This window comes from Barbatula barbatula (genome assembly GCF_947034865.1).
Source record: "Barbatula barbatula genome assembly, chromosome: 3".
NCBI lineage: Eukaryota > Metazoa > Chordata > Actinopteri > Cypriniformes > Nemacheilidae > Barbatula > Barbatula barbatula.
The window spans coordinates 7,165,264-7,182,212 of record NC_136764.1 but is presented as its reverse complement, the minus strand read 5'-3'; the positions used below and the strand labels follow the sequence as shown (position 1 = coordinate 7,182,212).

At 38.6% G+C, this 16,949-nt stretch overlaps 1 protein-coding gene across 2 annotated transcripts in view; it reads left to right on the top strand.

Annotated features, from left to right (window-relative positions):
* Positions 1–212: 212 nt before the first annotated feature.
* The window catches only part of adcyap1r1a (adenylate cyclase activating polypeptide 1a (pituitary) receptor type I), a gene marked incomplete at its 5' end in the record, with an annotated part of 28,728 nt that continues 11,991 nt past the window's right edge, over positions 213–16,949 (top strand). The window contains 7 exons of one of the 2 annotated variants that reach the window (XM_079453434.1): positions 213–314; positions 4,232–4,337; positions 11,477–11,584; positions 12,453–12,553; positions 12,739–12,836; positions 13,978–14,110; positions 15,793–15,946. In XM_079453434.1, the coding sequence (XP_079309560.1) occupies positions 258–314; positions 4,232–4,337; positions 11,477–11,584; positions 12,453–12,553; positions 12,739–12,836; positions 13,978–14,110; positions 15,793–15,946 (757 nt within the window). The remainder of the gene's footprint in view (positions 315–4,231; positions 4,338–11,476; positions 11,585–12,452; positions 12,554–12,738; positions 12,837–13,977; positions 14,111–15,792; positions 15,947–16,949) is intronic. The other variant, XM_079453433.1, reaches the window with a different exon arrangement.

Here is a 16,949-nt window from a genome sequence, read left to right as displayed (position 1 = left end):
CCCTCCACATCAGCCCCCTGTGCACTTCAGTGATCAAAGATGATTATTTTAGATGGAGGAGAGTGTGTAATAAAGAATATAAGACAGATGATGTGATGTTGTGCGTCCATACAGAACCATGGCCACCGTGTTGTAATACAGTATATTGCTCAATAGCAGAACCGTTGAAAGAAACATCTGTGTTTTTACAACAATGTCCCGTCTCTTTAAAGGGTTTATAAGACTGCAAGAGATCTCTGGAATCAACTGTGAGCAAGATGCTTAGACACACGATAAAGGAGGCCTTCCTCCTGCTCTTCCTCGTCATCAGTCTGGTAAGAGCATCTCAATTCTTCGCTTGCGGAGATACACATGTGCATGACATCCAACAGTACATGCATGATCACATACGGCATTGAAATGAGAACGTTTTTGCTATCTGGTGATTCTTTTTTACGTCACGTACGGTTTCACAGCTGCTTGGATATTTCCCATGCAGTGATTCAACAGACAAGTGGCATCTTATCTTTAATCTGAGCAGAGAAAGAGAAGAAAGTTTTTTGAATTGTGGTAAACTGAGGGTTAACAATATGTTTTTACAAAACATACACTTTTGTGATTTGGGCTCTTCCATAGAGCCTTGCAAATTCATTAAAACTTTCATGTGATTGTTTTTCTTCTCATTTCTGTCATTTCTGGAGTTCATCTGTTAATATTCTTGTTCTTTTGTTCTTGGTCCTTAGATGGTGACTCGTGTTATAGCTCAAAAGAATCACAACTAGACATTTATCGGAACAATGAAAGCATTGTCTTCATTGTATGTCGTTTTTGACTCAACAACATGAAGGAGATTAAATTGAGAGCTTAAGTGTCGGTAATTTTCCTAAAAAAATTATACATAACAGGGCTTCAAACTCCTTTTTTTTCAACTTTCTCAGCTGGTTGCACCAACTTACAATTTGGTCGCATCCTTTTTTATAGTAATCATAATGACCTTGCATATTGACCTCAGTTGATGAATCGTTTTGTTCATTTTTCACTCTGACTTTTAAAATAGTCATATTTATAGCTTCATATTTACATTTACTTTTAGTCATTTAGCAGACGCTTTTATCCAAAGCGACTTACAAAGAGTTCAGTGGGAAAAAGCGATATGTCATACAAAGTGCAATAGTACAATAGGTGCTAACGCAAAGTTACTAGTTTCAACAAAAGCTAGACCACTACCTGTTGAGAGAAGAGGGTTAGTCTTCTTTGAGCTTTAACACTTCCGAGCCCAATAAATCCAAAATAAATGCAGAGAAATTATGTATTTGTTATTTTCTTGTTATTATTTAGGTTTTTTATTCAAGTTATACATTGGATATGAAATGATCTGACACAAATATAACCTGTTGTCTTCACAATCCTCCTTTATTGCCGTCTTCGCAAAGAGCTTTTACCACATAAAATTTAATTAGCTAGCTAAAACCTCAAAAGTAACTCAGAACTAAATTATCAAGCCCGTAGGCAGGTGGGGTTCGGGTGGTTCGAACGAACCCCCCCTCACTGCCTAAGGTCCAGAATTGAAGTCGTTTTTTTCATGTGATTATTGTCATCATTGTTTTAATCAATGCTTGTGACAAATTTCTGGGTTGCTGTTTCCAATTAATATGATTATTATTGCAGGACGCGTGTGTGCGCGTGCGCAGACAGAGAGAATTCTCGCAATACACTTTTCAAAGCAACGTGAAGAAGCATCGCCTCTGAATGATGCAAAGATGCGATGACCTACTTGCGGCGCGATTCGCGCGAATGACGCGAATTGAGCGTTCGCGTGATTCACGTGAGTTGAAAAATCTGAACGTTGGCGAAAATTCGCGCAGCGTTAAATCGGGAGCTTGCTCTGGTAGGGCCGTGAGCGAGCGTCAGAATATTGGCTTTCAGAGCCAAATTTCTCTAAATTACTCACATAGCCTAATAATTTGAGACGACAAAATGGCCAAGCGGTTGATAAAGAGAAAGGTTAATTAATATGCAAGAAAATGGTTTGAATTTGAGTAGCACTAAACTATTAACTATTAATAAACTATTATACCATTAGGAGTCATCATAAATAAAATCGCAGAACGATCGGAACAGGCTATGACATCAATGTCCTGTGAGAACAAAAAAAAGCATATGGAGCAGTCTGTCCTGCGATGCTTTTATGTTCGGTCTGCGCAAGACCGCATGAAGTCAAACACATACTTCAGTTTGGAGACAGAGGGGGTGCACAAGCTCTCTGCTCGCTCTTTCATGCAAGAGCGTCATTCACAAGAGCGTCATTCACCACTCATAAATCACATTAAATGTTCAAATAAATCAAAATAATATTTGCACCAATGCAACCTTGTGAAATTTTCCCTCGCACGTTATAAGAAATACGATCGCATTTGCGAGCATTTTGGTCGAAGTGTAGAGCCCTTCATAAAAAACTGAAATGTCAAATCACTATTATGGAAGATTTCGATATGAACTCATATATTGTCAAAATGATTGTTCTTCAGTCTAAATATATCCACACACTTTATTTATTTTAACAATCATCATGTTTCCATTTGTCTTTCTACATAATTTGGGGAGCAACATCTGAGTTAATATACTTGAAAGAAACACAACCGAAAACTCCTTTAAATCTTCTGCACTGTAAAAAAGTGATCCGTTTCAACTTTAATTCAAAGTTGAAATGTTAAAGCTAAAATATATTGGCTTTACAAATCACTTAATGCTTTTTGTATAACTTAGGAAATGGATAGTTTAACCAATTTCAACTTCATTTTATAGGTCAGCTTAATATCGTTTAAGTTCAAGTAACTTATGAAGCCAATTTGATATAACTTAAACATTGGAGGCAACTTTTGAACTAAATATTTAGAGGGACAATACTTTTTTCTTCGGCAGAACACAAATATTTTGAAGAAAGGTTACCGAACAGCGCCGGCACCCACTTACAATTTATGAAGAACACAAGTGAATGGGTGCTGGCACTTCAAAATATCTTATCTTTTGTTCTGCGGAAGAAAGAAAGTCATATAAGAGTGTGTGTAAATGAGGAGGGTGAGTAAATGATGACAGAATTTAAGTAGAATTGTATACAATGTATAAGACAACGACCTCTAACAATAACTGAATGATTATAGAGATATTATTAGATGGTTTACAATTTAATGTAGTACTGACAATATTTTCTCCATTTAATGTCATTGTTGTCTCAGAGAAACAGATATTTAATAGATTTTTTATATCTAATCCCTGTGGGGATGAATGTCTATGACTGCGTCTGTTTTTTCATATAGCCTACTTAATGGCTTGTTTTCCTACAGCTGTGTTTTACACTCAGTTTCAGGTTTGCCAGTAACTTACTTTAGATTTTTATTACTACTGAAAACTACTTTCAGATTTGTACTGTTTTCAATTACTTTAATCAAAACACTTTGGCTTTTGAGATTCAAAATGAGCAAGAAGAGACACTGCAAAAAAAATCACATTCTTTGCATTTTTTGTCTTGTTTTCTAGTAAACATATTGAAAACTTTTTTTGTCTAATGACAATAACATCTATTGTTTAGTCTATAAATACGCTGCCAGACTCCCACCATGCTCCATGTGGTCAGAAGTGATGGTAAGCAGCATCGCTCATCAAATTATTTTTGATATGTGGAAGATGTGATTTTCCCTGGAAGCTGCAAACAGCCTTTCAAGAGTGTTATGTAGTCTTCCAAGGGGTCTCTTACCCTACAAACCTAGTTCAAAAGAAAATGTATAACAAAAGGAATGTGTTTTAATAAAGCAATAAGCCTCATGAAGCTGTGGTTTATGTGGCATAACAAAAGAGATACCCATTCATCTATATCAGCTTGAATGAGAGAGACAATGACCGTAAATGACCAGTTTGGACCCGTTAGAAACCATGTTAAACCAGTCACTGTATCATCAATTTCTGCTGGATTTCCCAGCAGGAGCGGTTCAGAGATTGCCAATCAATTCAAAGCCCCCTGATGCAGATGGAAAAGGCACAAAGAACTTCTTAACCCCCCCCCCCCCCCCATATAGCCCTCATTTATCCCCATAGGAGTATATAGATGGAAACATTATTTTTCGACTTTGTTTGAGCTGGCACATTTTCAGAAGGGATTTTTATGGTTTGCGGTGATGCTACTGCTGATGTTTTCACTCATTCCCTTGTATGGTTCTGGTTTATCTATTTGTTGATTATGTGTTTGTTGTTCCAGATGTGGCCCATACATTCAAAGATCTCAAACTGCGTCATCAAGCACGAGGAGGAGAGATGCATGGAGCGTATCGCGCTGCACGACCCCGGAGAGGACGCCATGTTTGGTGAGAGAGAAAGTGATGAGAATTGAAAAGTTCAGAATTACTACTCGTACAGTAGTTTTCTTTTGCGCATATCGCTGCTATCCTTCTGAAACCTTGTATCTCCATACTTTGTGTTTTTTAACCTTTAATAATTCATTATTATCAGTCACCTTTCATGTTTGTTAATGTGGGTTTTCCACAAAATTGAACAAGTCATTTATTTAATACAATTATTAGACAGTAGAATAGTAACACACATTAATATTAACATAAATGTAATAAAATGTAATATTTAATTATTTATATGTTATTAGACACTAGCCAAACATAAACCGGAAGTTATCTGGAGGTGAGGGGCGCGTGCGTCTCATAAAAAAGTCCTGTGGTTATATAAATGATATTCAATCCAACCAAATGGCATTGGGTACTACACCTTTACTGTAATAAAATCTATTTTATAATACACACCTTACGCTTTTGTACATTATGCAAAGTCTCTTCTGTCTCGTCACTCCTGGTTGAAACTTGTCTAGTGTGCACTAAAAAGGATAGAAATAACGAGCACCAAAACACAAGTATTGCATTTTGCTAGACTTTGTCGGTTTTCAAGTGGTTTTCAAAAATAATCATTGACGATTCTTCATCTCACCCTGAGTCACAACATCCGTTTGTAAGCTTCGTTTTGCTCGTCCTCTATGATTTTGTCAAATGTGCCCCTGTAGAGGTATTCAGATGCTGCGGTAAACAGGAAGCCGGAGAAGTGACACCTGTCAGCAATTACAGAGGAGAGCAGTTATTTTTGAGAGCGCTGGAAGACTTGTACAGCGAGATACGTATAAATGAGCAGAGAGAGAGAGAGAGAGAGAGAGAGAGAGAGAGAGAGAGAGAGAAAAACTGCATTGTGACTCACATGTTCGGAACCTGAAGGATGCTTAGATAGTGTGAGCATAAAATAACAGATTATGGGCTAAAACATACACCTGATTTCCTGTACATTACTCGATGTAGGTCTATGTGGCGTACGTTTCAAATCATAGTATTGACTGCAGTCTGCAACGCAGAGAAACATTTTACCATCTGAGAATTAGGCATCAGCTTCAACACAGAGTATCTGAAATGCATTAACAACCACAGTAATTGAAGACCTCATACGGTAATGAAATTGAAAGCTCTTATTGGTTTTAAATGATTTCACAGTCAACAGTCATAATGATTTTTCTTTGACATGGTTTTACTGATCAATCCAAATCGACAGAGCTGAACAGTGTAAATGATTTTCCCGTACAGAAAAGAAACATGAAATTCACATGTGCAAAAACACGTGATCAACATGTTTGTGTGAATCCCAGGTCACATGTGAAACCCATGGGCAACATGTGGTGAGATGTTCTCCATCTTCGATTCCATAGAAGGACCTTTTTCATCTAAATGGTTCCTTTTGGAACATTCCTTCGGATGTTAAAGGTTCTTTGTGGTGAAAAAAGTTAATAAAGAGATGGTTCTTTAAAGAACCTTTGACCGATGGTTCTTTGTGGAACCAAAAATGGTTCTTGTCACGGTATAAGACAGGAAGAACCCAAGCGCAGGCAGCAATACCGGGTAACGTAGACTTTAATAATAAATAACAAAACAAAAGCCCACAATGGGGTAAAAGAACATACAAGAATAGAAGAAGGACTTAACTAACAAACACTAGGACTGAAATGAACTCACAAAGACTAGAAAAAACTTAAAGGTATCTTTCACGACAAGGTTTCTAATACAATAGACCAGGCTTCTATGACGGGGTAAACAGTACTGCGTACAGGTACAGGTACAGGTACAACTAACGAGCACAAGACAATAGACAAGAGGGCATTTTATAGGGAGACTAACAAAGGAGATAACGATGGGCAGGTGTGGGTACTGAAACACTCAGGGAAGGTTAACGAGACAAAAGGGCGGGAAACACTGACGAGACACGAGAAAGCACATGGCAAGTTAGAATCAAAACACAGCCATGCCTTTCTCACACAAAACCTAAGGCTATGCCATGACACCGCTTAAAGACCAAGAATAAACATGACATGATAGCGGAATCATGACATAAGACCCCCCTTAAATGAACACCTCCAGGTGTTCATCAAGGGGTAGACTGACAAGACAAGGCAGACTGGGACAACGACAAGACAAGGCAAAACATACTAAACATGATTAGGGGCAGACAAGATTACATGATAACAGGGTTGGGGTGACATAATGAAAATAACAAACAAGGGAGGGGGGGAGGGGGAACAACAAAGTTCATGGGGGGAATAAATGAGTCAAAGGGGGGAAGTCCAAAGGGATCTGGACAAGGGGGAACTGTCTTTGTCCCTGGCGCTCGAGAGCGCGGAGTCCCAGGGGACTTAGGGGACACTCTGGGGGGCGGCGCTCGAGAGCGCGGAGTCCCAGAGGTTCTAGGAGGGACCGGCTGGAAGGCCGGCTGAGGAACTTGACTTGACGCCGGCTGGAAGGCCGGCTGAGGACTTTGACTTGACGCCGGCTGGAAGGCCGGCTGAGAACCTTGACTTGACGCCGGCTGGAAGGCCGCCTGAGGACCTTGACTTGACGCCGGCTGGAAGGCCGGCTGAGGACCTTGACTTGACGCCGGCTGGAAGGCCGGCTGAGGAACTTGACCTGACGCCGGCTGGGGAGCTTGACTTGACGCCGGCTGGAAGGCCGGCTGAGGAACTGGACTTGACGCCGGCTGGAAGGCCGGCTGAGGAACTGGACTTGACGCCGGCTGGAAGGCCGGCTGAGGAACTGGACTTGACGCCGGCTGGAAGGCCGGCTGAGGAACTGGACTTGACGCCGGCTGGAAGGCCGGCTGAGGAACTGGACTTGACGCCGGCTGGAAGGCCGGCTGAGGAACTGGACTTGACGCCGGCTGGAGGGCCGGCTGAGGAACTGGACTTGACGCCAGCTGGAGGGCCGGCTGAGGAACTGGACATGACGCCTGCTGGAGGGCCGGCTGAGGAACTGGACTTGACGCCGGCTGGAAGGCCGGCTGAGGAACTGGACTTGACACCGGACTTGGGACCACCAGACTTGGGACCACCGGACTTGGGACCACCGGACTTAGGACGGCGTTGGACACAGGCTGCAGCATCGCCTGGGCTTGCTTCTGTGCCCTCCTTCTTTGCCTTTTCCTTCTTAATCGCGCCACCCGTCCGGTGGTTGGCCGAAGAAAGGAGACGAAGGGCAGGTCTGGCTCCGGATTGGAGGCCTCCGAAGAGGACCCCCAGGATTCCCGCCTCACGAACCTGACCATATCGTCAAACCCCAGGGGCTTAAGCATCCTCTTCTCCGATGGCGTGAGACGGTTGGTGAGGCAGCCATCAAAGATCACCTTTATCTCTGCATCACCGAACTCAGTATCCCTCGCCACCGAAGAAAATGCCCTGGCGAACTCCCGCATCCCATGATCCCCCTGACGGAACCCAAACAGCAAGTGGGCAAGGCGAGATCGCAGGAACGATGCTGAACTCTCCATGTTGGCTGCCTGCTGGGTTCTGTTATGGCTCGTTCGTTCTGTCACGGTATAAGACAGGAAGAACCCAAGCGCAGGCAGCAATACCGGGTAACGTAGACTTTAATAATAAATAACAAAACAAAAGCCCACAATGGGGTAAAAGAACATACAAGAATAGAAGAAGGACTTAACTAACAAACACTAGGACTGAAATGAACTCACAAAGACTAGAAAAAACTTAAAGGTATCTTTCACGACAAGGTTTCTAATACAATAGACCACGCTTCTATAACGGGGTAAACAGTACTGCGTACAGGTACAGGTACAGGTACAGGTACAGGTACAGGTACAGGTACAGGTACAGGTACAGGTACAGGTACAGGTACAGGTACAGGTACAGGTACAGGTACAGGTACAACGAACGAGCACAGGACAATAGACAAGAGGGCATTTTATAGGGAGACTAACAAAGGAGATAACGATGGGCAGGTGTGGGTACTGAAACACTCAGGGAAGGTTAACGAGACAAAAGGGCGGGAAACACTGACGAGACACGAGAAAGCACATGGCAAGTTAGAATCAAAACAAAGCCATGCCTTTCTCACACAAAACCTAAGGCTATGCCATGACTCCGCTGCAAGACCAAGAATAAACATGACATGATAGCGGAATCATGACAGGTTCTTCTATGGCATCGCTGTGAACAACCTTTTAAGCACCTTTATTTTTAACTTCTTTACATTTGTTTTCTCTTTATATTCTAGTCTTGACATTATACATTGACACGCTCTAGTTTTCTACCGATACATGGTGGTGTTTTGTAGAATGCAGAAGATATGTTACACATTTCTGAAATGTTTTGCATAATTGCAAATCTCAAAATGGCATAAAGTGTCAATGGTTCTGAGTATTTTGGAGCATTGACCTCTGTTTGTTGGCTGTTTACATCTGCTTCATTGATCCTCATGCCTCCGTGTTCCTTAAAGCACAGCAGACTCATCTCTGCGCAGACAGAAAATCATTCAGCCGGAAATAAAGCAGCCACGTCTGCAGGGGGGAGAAAGAAAGATTGACAGATGCAGACAGATAGAGTGGGTGAAAGAGAGAGAGTGAGAAAATGAGATTGAGAGAGAGAGTCTTGTGCTTCATTTATGCATTAAAACTGCATAAGAGACATTTAACAAATGTATTGAATTCAAATGTAATTTTAAAGCACTTTAAAATAAATATCTTCAATAATTATTTGAAAATAACAAGAGCTTTTTCCTTGTGAACATGATATGCTGTTATCAAAGTAGGCTACATAAAATGTTCAAGTCCTCAGACGTACGTGAAGATGGCAGAAATATCACAATCAAATGTTAAATGTTTTCACCTTCTAGAACAAGTTGAAAAATGTATAGTTTTGCCAAGATGTGACCAGTTAAAAAAGAACAACAGGAAGAACAGACTTCCTGTTGACTCATAGTTTGATTGTCTTTGAGTCTACAGTAATAGCCAAAGTCTGACCGATAAATCTGATGACAATCTAATATTGACCTTTCATAGCAGTGAGTCACATCTACGCAGATGTCTTCAGAAGAAATTATTCAGAGAGTCTCTGTTCGATATGAACACTTGTATCTGTGTATGTCTGGTTATTTTATGTCTCTATCTCTCTTCCTTATATCTGTCCTGCTGCTTTAAAGCACTTGTTGGGCTTTCTAAGTAATTGGCTTTGTGTCCAGACTGATCTGAGATCCGTGAGAGTGAATATGTGCCACCAGAAAGACAAAACCAATCTAATGCTCGCTACTGTCGTGAATGAGAGAGAGAGAGATGCTAGCCACAAAAACACTTAATGTTAAAATATTAAAAGAAAACAGTCTACAAAAGGATCTTCAATAATATTGTCTTAAATAAATTCAATAAATCTGAGCTCAGTTTGTGACATTGTTGAGATCTCTTCTGCAACTCTAATGGCAGATTTCTGCCTCTTTTGTTCTCATGAGAAATATCTGAGACACGGGAGAGAAAAATTATGTCTAGGAAAAATAATTGAGATATTAAAGAGGGGATAGCACGCAGTTTCTGCCAATCTCATTTTAATGTTGAGTACCTATACAGTAGTTTTGCATTATTTGCATCTTCGAAGAGAATTTGGTTTGATCAAATAAAAAAAAGAGAGACAGCTGTATGATTATTTCTGGAAAAAGACGACCTGATGGAGGCAGGTATAGGGGGGACGGAACTACAGCACGGGCACACAACAGATCATTTTCCCTTCGTGTTGTTTACATTATGCACATATGCCGATTGCCAACAAAACACAGACATAAGTGATGCGATCTGGGACGACCCAACACATGGTGAAATTGTACATATTACAGTTTGTAATATCATATGAAGTCGGCTGAGTGCTATGATATTCAGGAATAGAATTTGGAGAACAACAGGTTTAAAGTTCGGTGATGAAAATAAAAGCACAACAGTCAAAAGTTAATTTTTTATTAAATAAAAACATTTCCCAGTGTTGAAGTCTATAAAAATACTGTCTAAAACCGTTAGAATTAAACGAAAGTAAGGAAAACGGTGCTGGGCACACTTAAAGAACGAGAGCTCTGTCAGGAGTGCAAAGAGCACAAGGACACTAGCAAACATTAGGGACAACAACTAGTAAGTAGTGAAGCAAGTTTTACATTGTTTATCATGGGAATAGTGTCTGAACTTTTGACCAACAGTTTTTATACAAAAAGGGCTTACGTTGCATTATACTAAACATTTGTACGCACAATCCCTGGGTTCGAACCCATGACCTTGCCATTGCTAGTGCCATGCTCTTACCACTGAGCTAAAAGCTACTTATCTTGATAAGGGGTCTTCCTATTGCTCGCCAGGCTCTTTAATTCGCCTTGCAGTGCTTTTCAGAATTGCCCAACAAAAGATTTCATCTGCGTTTTTTCTTATGGCAAGGACCAGCAGATTTAGTCTTTATGTTAAATCATCTTTTGCGTCTGTTCGTGGCCACCAGGCTTACTATAAGGGATTTCTTTCATTAATTCTCTTAAATATTTTCTCCAATGAGCTGGTGGAAACCAGCCAAATTCGATTCCGAACACGATTCTTATCCGAATCACTTATGGATCATGTTCTCTGGGTGGCGATGAGTCGCAGGAATGATGCCCCTGCCGGCAGCGAGTGTTTTGTTCTGTTCATGTTCTGCTGTGATTCACATTCACTTTGGCTTTCCCTCAAGGCTAGTCGCACAAATTTTACGCTTTAATTGAGAGTTAATCGGAGACATCCGTTACTGCGTCAGGAGCACAGATGTAACTTGGCTTTGGTTATGGGGAAGGTTTTGTTTTTGGTGTAAAAGCTGCAGCGTTCAGGGCAGTTTCTGTGCAAAAAAGTGCTGTATAGTTGATAGGTGGTAACAATTGGAAATACCATGGTACTTTTCTAGAAATAGAATGAGTACTGTAGTCATATGCCATGTTAATCTAGGCCAGTATAAAGATGGTATAACCATAGTGCATGCCCTCCCCTAAAAAATCATTTTACTACCATATTAGGCCATCATTTTGTATTTGTTCGTTTTTGTCTGTCTGAAAGAAAAAGGACATGCTCAAAATATATGGTAAAAGTGGTCATAACTTGTAAAACATAATCAACTTTATTTTTGTTTCAGGCTGTCCGTGGGAATGGGATAACCTGACCTGCTGGCAGGCGGCTGCTGTTGGTGATGTTGTGGAGGTCAACTGTCCCGAACTATTTGATTTCATGAGTCCAGACGAGGGTGAGAGATATTTCAACACACTTGATTTGAGCCGATCTTTATTTATATAGCTTTAAAAACTTTAAGAGACAATTCCAAATTTCCATTTCAAATCAGCATTTCTAAATGTAATGTGGTCATTTCTGTCCGGTTTCTGTTGAATTTCAACAAAATCAAAACTCAGGAGTGACATAAAGTCATCCAACAGCAATGTGAAAGACTGACAGCATGACAAGACACATGAAAACCGATAAAAATCAAGGTTACCACATACATTTTTTCACTTTTCCTAAATACATGTAGAAATAATACAGAATTTGTTTTCTTTGCAGTATTGGAGGCCTGAAAAAATACAGAGCATCTTTTCTGTTATTTTGACCTGTTTTCTGCAAATAAAAGCAAATAGAAACAATATTTTTATTTGAAATTTGGGGAAAATATTGTTAGTAGTTCACAGAATGAAGCACAAATAATCATTTTACCTAAACACATACATATAAATAATAAATTCATTTTAAAAATGATCTCTTAATTTTCTTCCGCGGCTATACTGTATATGACGGTTGTACTGTATATGATTTATTGTTCCTAATATGTATTCTTTACATAACTTCATTTTCTTCTGCAAAAAATGTTTTACTGTCAGTGTACTTCTAAGAAAACCAAGGTTTACCATGCTACAAAAAACAAATACATATTGATAAAAATTATAGTCCAACCTCTAAATGTTTATGTTCTGTTTTTGCTATTTGCTATATTGCTATATGATAAACCATGTCAATATAAATTGATTTGATCAAGCTTTTGTTATGAGCTGACGGCAGCAAATATGCAGCAAGTACTGTTTCTGTAATGAAGGAAATATGTTTGATCTATCCGTGCATTTCAGGTCTTGGAAAGATCAGTCGAAATTGTACAGAATTGGGCTGGTCTGAGCCTTATCCTTTCTTTTATGATGCCTGTATGATCGACGAAAACACAACCAAACCTGTGAGTCTGCGCTTACTCTGTCAAAAGAAAAAACAAAAAAAGAGACAATCACATCAGTAAAGTTGAAATATATATGTTTGATCTTATTCTATGGAAAATGGAATTAAAGTCAAACGTCTTCTATATGCTCTTCAAAGGAGGATGAACTGTGTGTATTTGTGTGTGTTTTGTCGTCTCATGTGAAGGACATGTATTATGCGTCAGTAAAGGCTCTCTATACGGTGGGCTACAGCACTTCTCTGGTGTCTCTGACCACAGCTATGGTTATTCTCTGCAGGTTCAGGTTAGTTCCATCACATAACATTGTCTTCATGTCAGCTTCTGTTGTTCAGTTATTCAATTATACTGTGAGATAATTGGGGGGTTTTCCTCCATGAAAAAGAAAAATTCTTCAGAATGAATGTCATTTTTTTCATGGCCACTTGAGGAAGGTGAAATGGAAAATTATCCAATCACCTTGCACAGGGATCTCAGGCTATCTGAGAAGGTGTAGATTCGTGATAATTTGACACGTTCGTGTCTGACACATGACACAATTTAAACTGTGTGATACTGTGTACTGTATATACTACAATGTAGTATATTGTTTTTGTTATGTGTGAAAGTGAAAATACAAAACAGAAATTATACAGAAATACAGCAGCATACTGTATAAAAATATAACGATTACAAAACAAATGATAAAAAATTACATCATCCATAATGTTGGGAAAATAGTTATTTGCTATTATATTATACTATGTTATACTGCTATAATATTTATTACATTAAATCATATTGTATAATATTATATCATATTAATTGTTAAAGAATACAGCAGCATACTGTAGAAATGTAAAAATATATATAAAATACAGAACAAATGATTAAAAAAAACCACAAAAGGTTGGAAATATTTCTAATTTGCTATAAAATTGTACTATATTATACTTCAATAATATTTATTATATTTCATTAAATCATATTATATGATATTATATCATATAAACTGTTAAAGAATACAGCAGCATACTGTAGAAATGTAAAAATATATATAAAATACAGAACAAATGATTAAAAAAACCCACAAAAGGTTGGAAATATTTCTAATTTGCTATAAAATTGTACTATATTATACTTCAATAATATTTACTATATTTCATTACATCATATTAGATTAAATTATATTACAATGTATATCATATTATTATATTTTTAGATACAGACAAAAAAGAATTGTAATTTATTTTAAATTACATCATGTACAATATCATTTATTTTCTTCTGATTTTGTGGTAAAAAATAAAAATTTTAACTAAAAATTATTTTAGTGGCTTAGAGAACTTAGAGCTATGATAAAATGTAAACAGGGTGTCAGTGATTATCAGCCAACCACCAATGTTCTCACAACAGTTTATTCCCTTCTTTGATCATCCGCCTAACAGGAAGCTGCACTGCACCAGAAACTTCATCCACATGAACTTGTTTGTGTCCTTCATGCTGAGAGCGATCTCTGTGTTCATTAAAGACGGAGTTCTGTATGCAGAAGAGGACAGTGACCACTGCTTTGTCCATACTGTGAGTAATGCACTTCATCTTCAGTACCCAACAAAGCCCCAAACGAGAACTATAAACATGACAAATGAGGTCTCGTAAATATCGCGATGGCTTTTCCTAAACAGAACAAATGAAGCGCAATGGGGACTTTTGCTTAAATAGAGAGCAGATGTATTTTTTCCTTTTTTATTCTGCTTTTACATTCTGAAAGTCTATAGTTTTTCTCTCGTCTTTTTCCAAATCGCAAACCATGGCATATGGAAGTGAATCAGAACCATGTGCAGAATCTAAGGTCCATTTGCATCAGACCGCCAGAAGCTAATAATAACTCAATTTGTTTACGTTCAGCCGTTTACCTCTCATTCAGTAACAACACATTCTGTTTCCACCTGCCTGTCTGACAAACAGCCGTAATTACTACGAAGCCCAGTTCAGCACGCTCTGGAAATATTCCATTACTTCAGGATCAGCATATGAATAGCTTGTAAACCCGGCACCTGAATGAGGGCCCTGAACTCTTTCCCCAGCCAATAACAGTCCACATTAATGACATCATTTGGATTTTAATTGGATCGGAGGGTAATTGATAAACATGGATAAAGACTTCAGGGTATTCTGACACACCGCGACTCAAAATTGAGAATGGAAATGAGTAGAAATTAACATTTAGTCAGACGAACAGAAGAAAGATTTGCATCACTGTTTGTTGCTAAAAATATGTGTGTATAAATAACAATCCTTATAATTGTTGAATTGGAAGACACAGAACAGTTTCGACACATTTTTTAATAGTTGATAATAAGATACCTGACCAGCACAAAAGATGTTGTGAAGGTGGTATTGTGATGGTCATACAATGGAAGTTAAGTTGGGGGTTCAGTGTTGTTAGGTTACCAACGTTCTTAAAAATATATTCTTTTGTAATTCTGTGATGAAAGAAGACATCATGAAATGTCATGTATGAAAATCACACATGACATGAGGCTGAATAAATGATGAAATAATGAATACTATCCTTCTAAAAGCCGGATTGTATATTAAACATTTAAATATAGGACATTGCGGAAATGAAACACTTATGTCACACAATATTTAAATTTACATTTAGTCATTTAGCAGACACTTTTATCCAAAGCGACTTACAAAGAGTTCGGGGAGCAATAAGCGATATGTCATAAAAGAGCAATAGTACATTAGGTGCTAATACAAAGTTACTAGTTTCAACAAAAGCTAGACCACTACCTGTTGAGAGAAGAGGGTTAGTGTACGTTTTTTTTCTTTTCTTTCATATGTCTGTCAAGTATTCGCTGAAGAGGTGTGTTTTAATATTTACTCAAAATCTTCTTAACTAAAAATAAAAACAGAAATGGTTATTTATTAAATGGTTATTACCCATTAAAAAGCAAATATAATGCCACAAAAATGGCCAAACAGTAGCCATGCAACCATGAAGGCATATTTGCAGTTTTTTAACAAAACGGCACCGAAAACGTTTATTTGAAATTTAAAAACCGATTACTATATTTTCTATATAAGTTCTCAAACTCTTTTTTATTATGCGATCGTGTTTTTTTATTGTGTTGGTTTTAAAAACAAAGTATATCTTTTTTCAAATGAACTTTTCATTAACACTTTGAATGACCAAAAGTCTTGAAATAATTTTGCAGCATGTTGTAATGTGTAGAGTCTGTGTGTGTTTGTAGGTGGGCTGTAAAGCAGTGATGGTCTTCTTTCATTACTGTGTCATGTCAAACTACTTCTGGCTGTTCATCGAGGGGCTCTACCTCTTCACACTGTTGGTGGAAACCTTCTTTCCCGAGAGACGTTACTTCTACTGGTACACCATCATCGGATGGGGTATGTCACGGTGCTTTCTTTAATAGACATGAATGCAAAGTTGATTCGAGCGTCTGTGCTGGATTGTTTATGATGTGATTTGTCATTCTCTCCTTTTAAAGGTGTCATGAATTAAGATATCAATTTTAACCTGAGCTTTTGTTACATAAAAGATCATCGTATTCAAGTGTCAGAACTGAAGACTTCTTTGTTACTGAAATGACAACTGCTATCGACACCAGGTCCTGGAATGTACCAATCAATGATGTCATTGACAGGTTGAACACTGCCTCTACAGAAGAATATCCACGACTACTTCTCTAGCCCCGCCCACTGGTTCGCGAATGACTTATAGTTACATTCGTGATCATTGACATATTTTTCGGCTAAAAGATTTGTTTTGTCCGTCAGTTTTAACCAAACCGCTGATATGCTCTTTTGCAGTTTTGCCATGTTCGTTATTAATAAGCGCTTTTATGCTTGTTGTTTGGCCTTAGATCAAAAAGCCTCGGCACTTAGGTCTTAATAAATGGTCTGTTGCAGATTTTTTGGTCTTATAAAATATATTTGTTTTCGTCTTGTCTTTATTTGCTTATTTTTTCTGTGAAGACCTGGCATCCCTGTCACGTTAGCAAAAGGCTCTCGAGAGCGGCTAACCCCGTGTCATATGTGCAAAAGTGAGGACTTCTTTCACTGTCATTTTTCACTTAGGGCGACCAAGCAACAAACATGCAACATATTGTGCAGCACCTGGTTGTGAAAGAAACATTGTTGGCTTCTTTCAGATTCTGATTTTAGTATTGCCTGGTTTCAGTTAACTTTTAAAGATGTTCCAGCTCACGTGGGTATAACATTGAGCATTTGTTCGCTTCATTTCACCGTGGATATTCCTTTGTAAACAAGGCACATGTCGGTGCCGGATTTGCAGAGAGACTGAGATTAAAAAGCAATGCTGTGCCGTCAATATTGAATCTGACCGGAATCTTATGTGAGTAAAAATATATGTACGATGCGTCACTTTTGC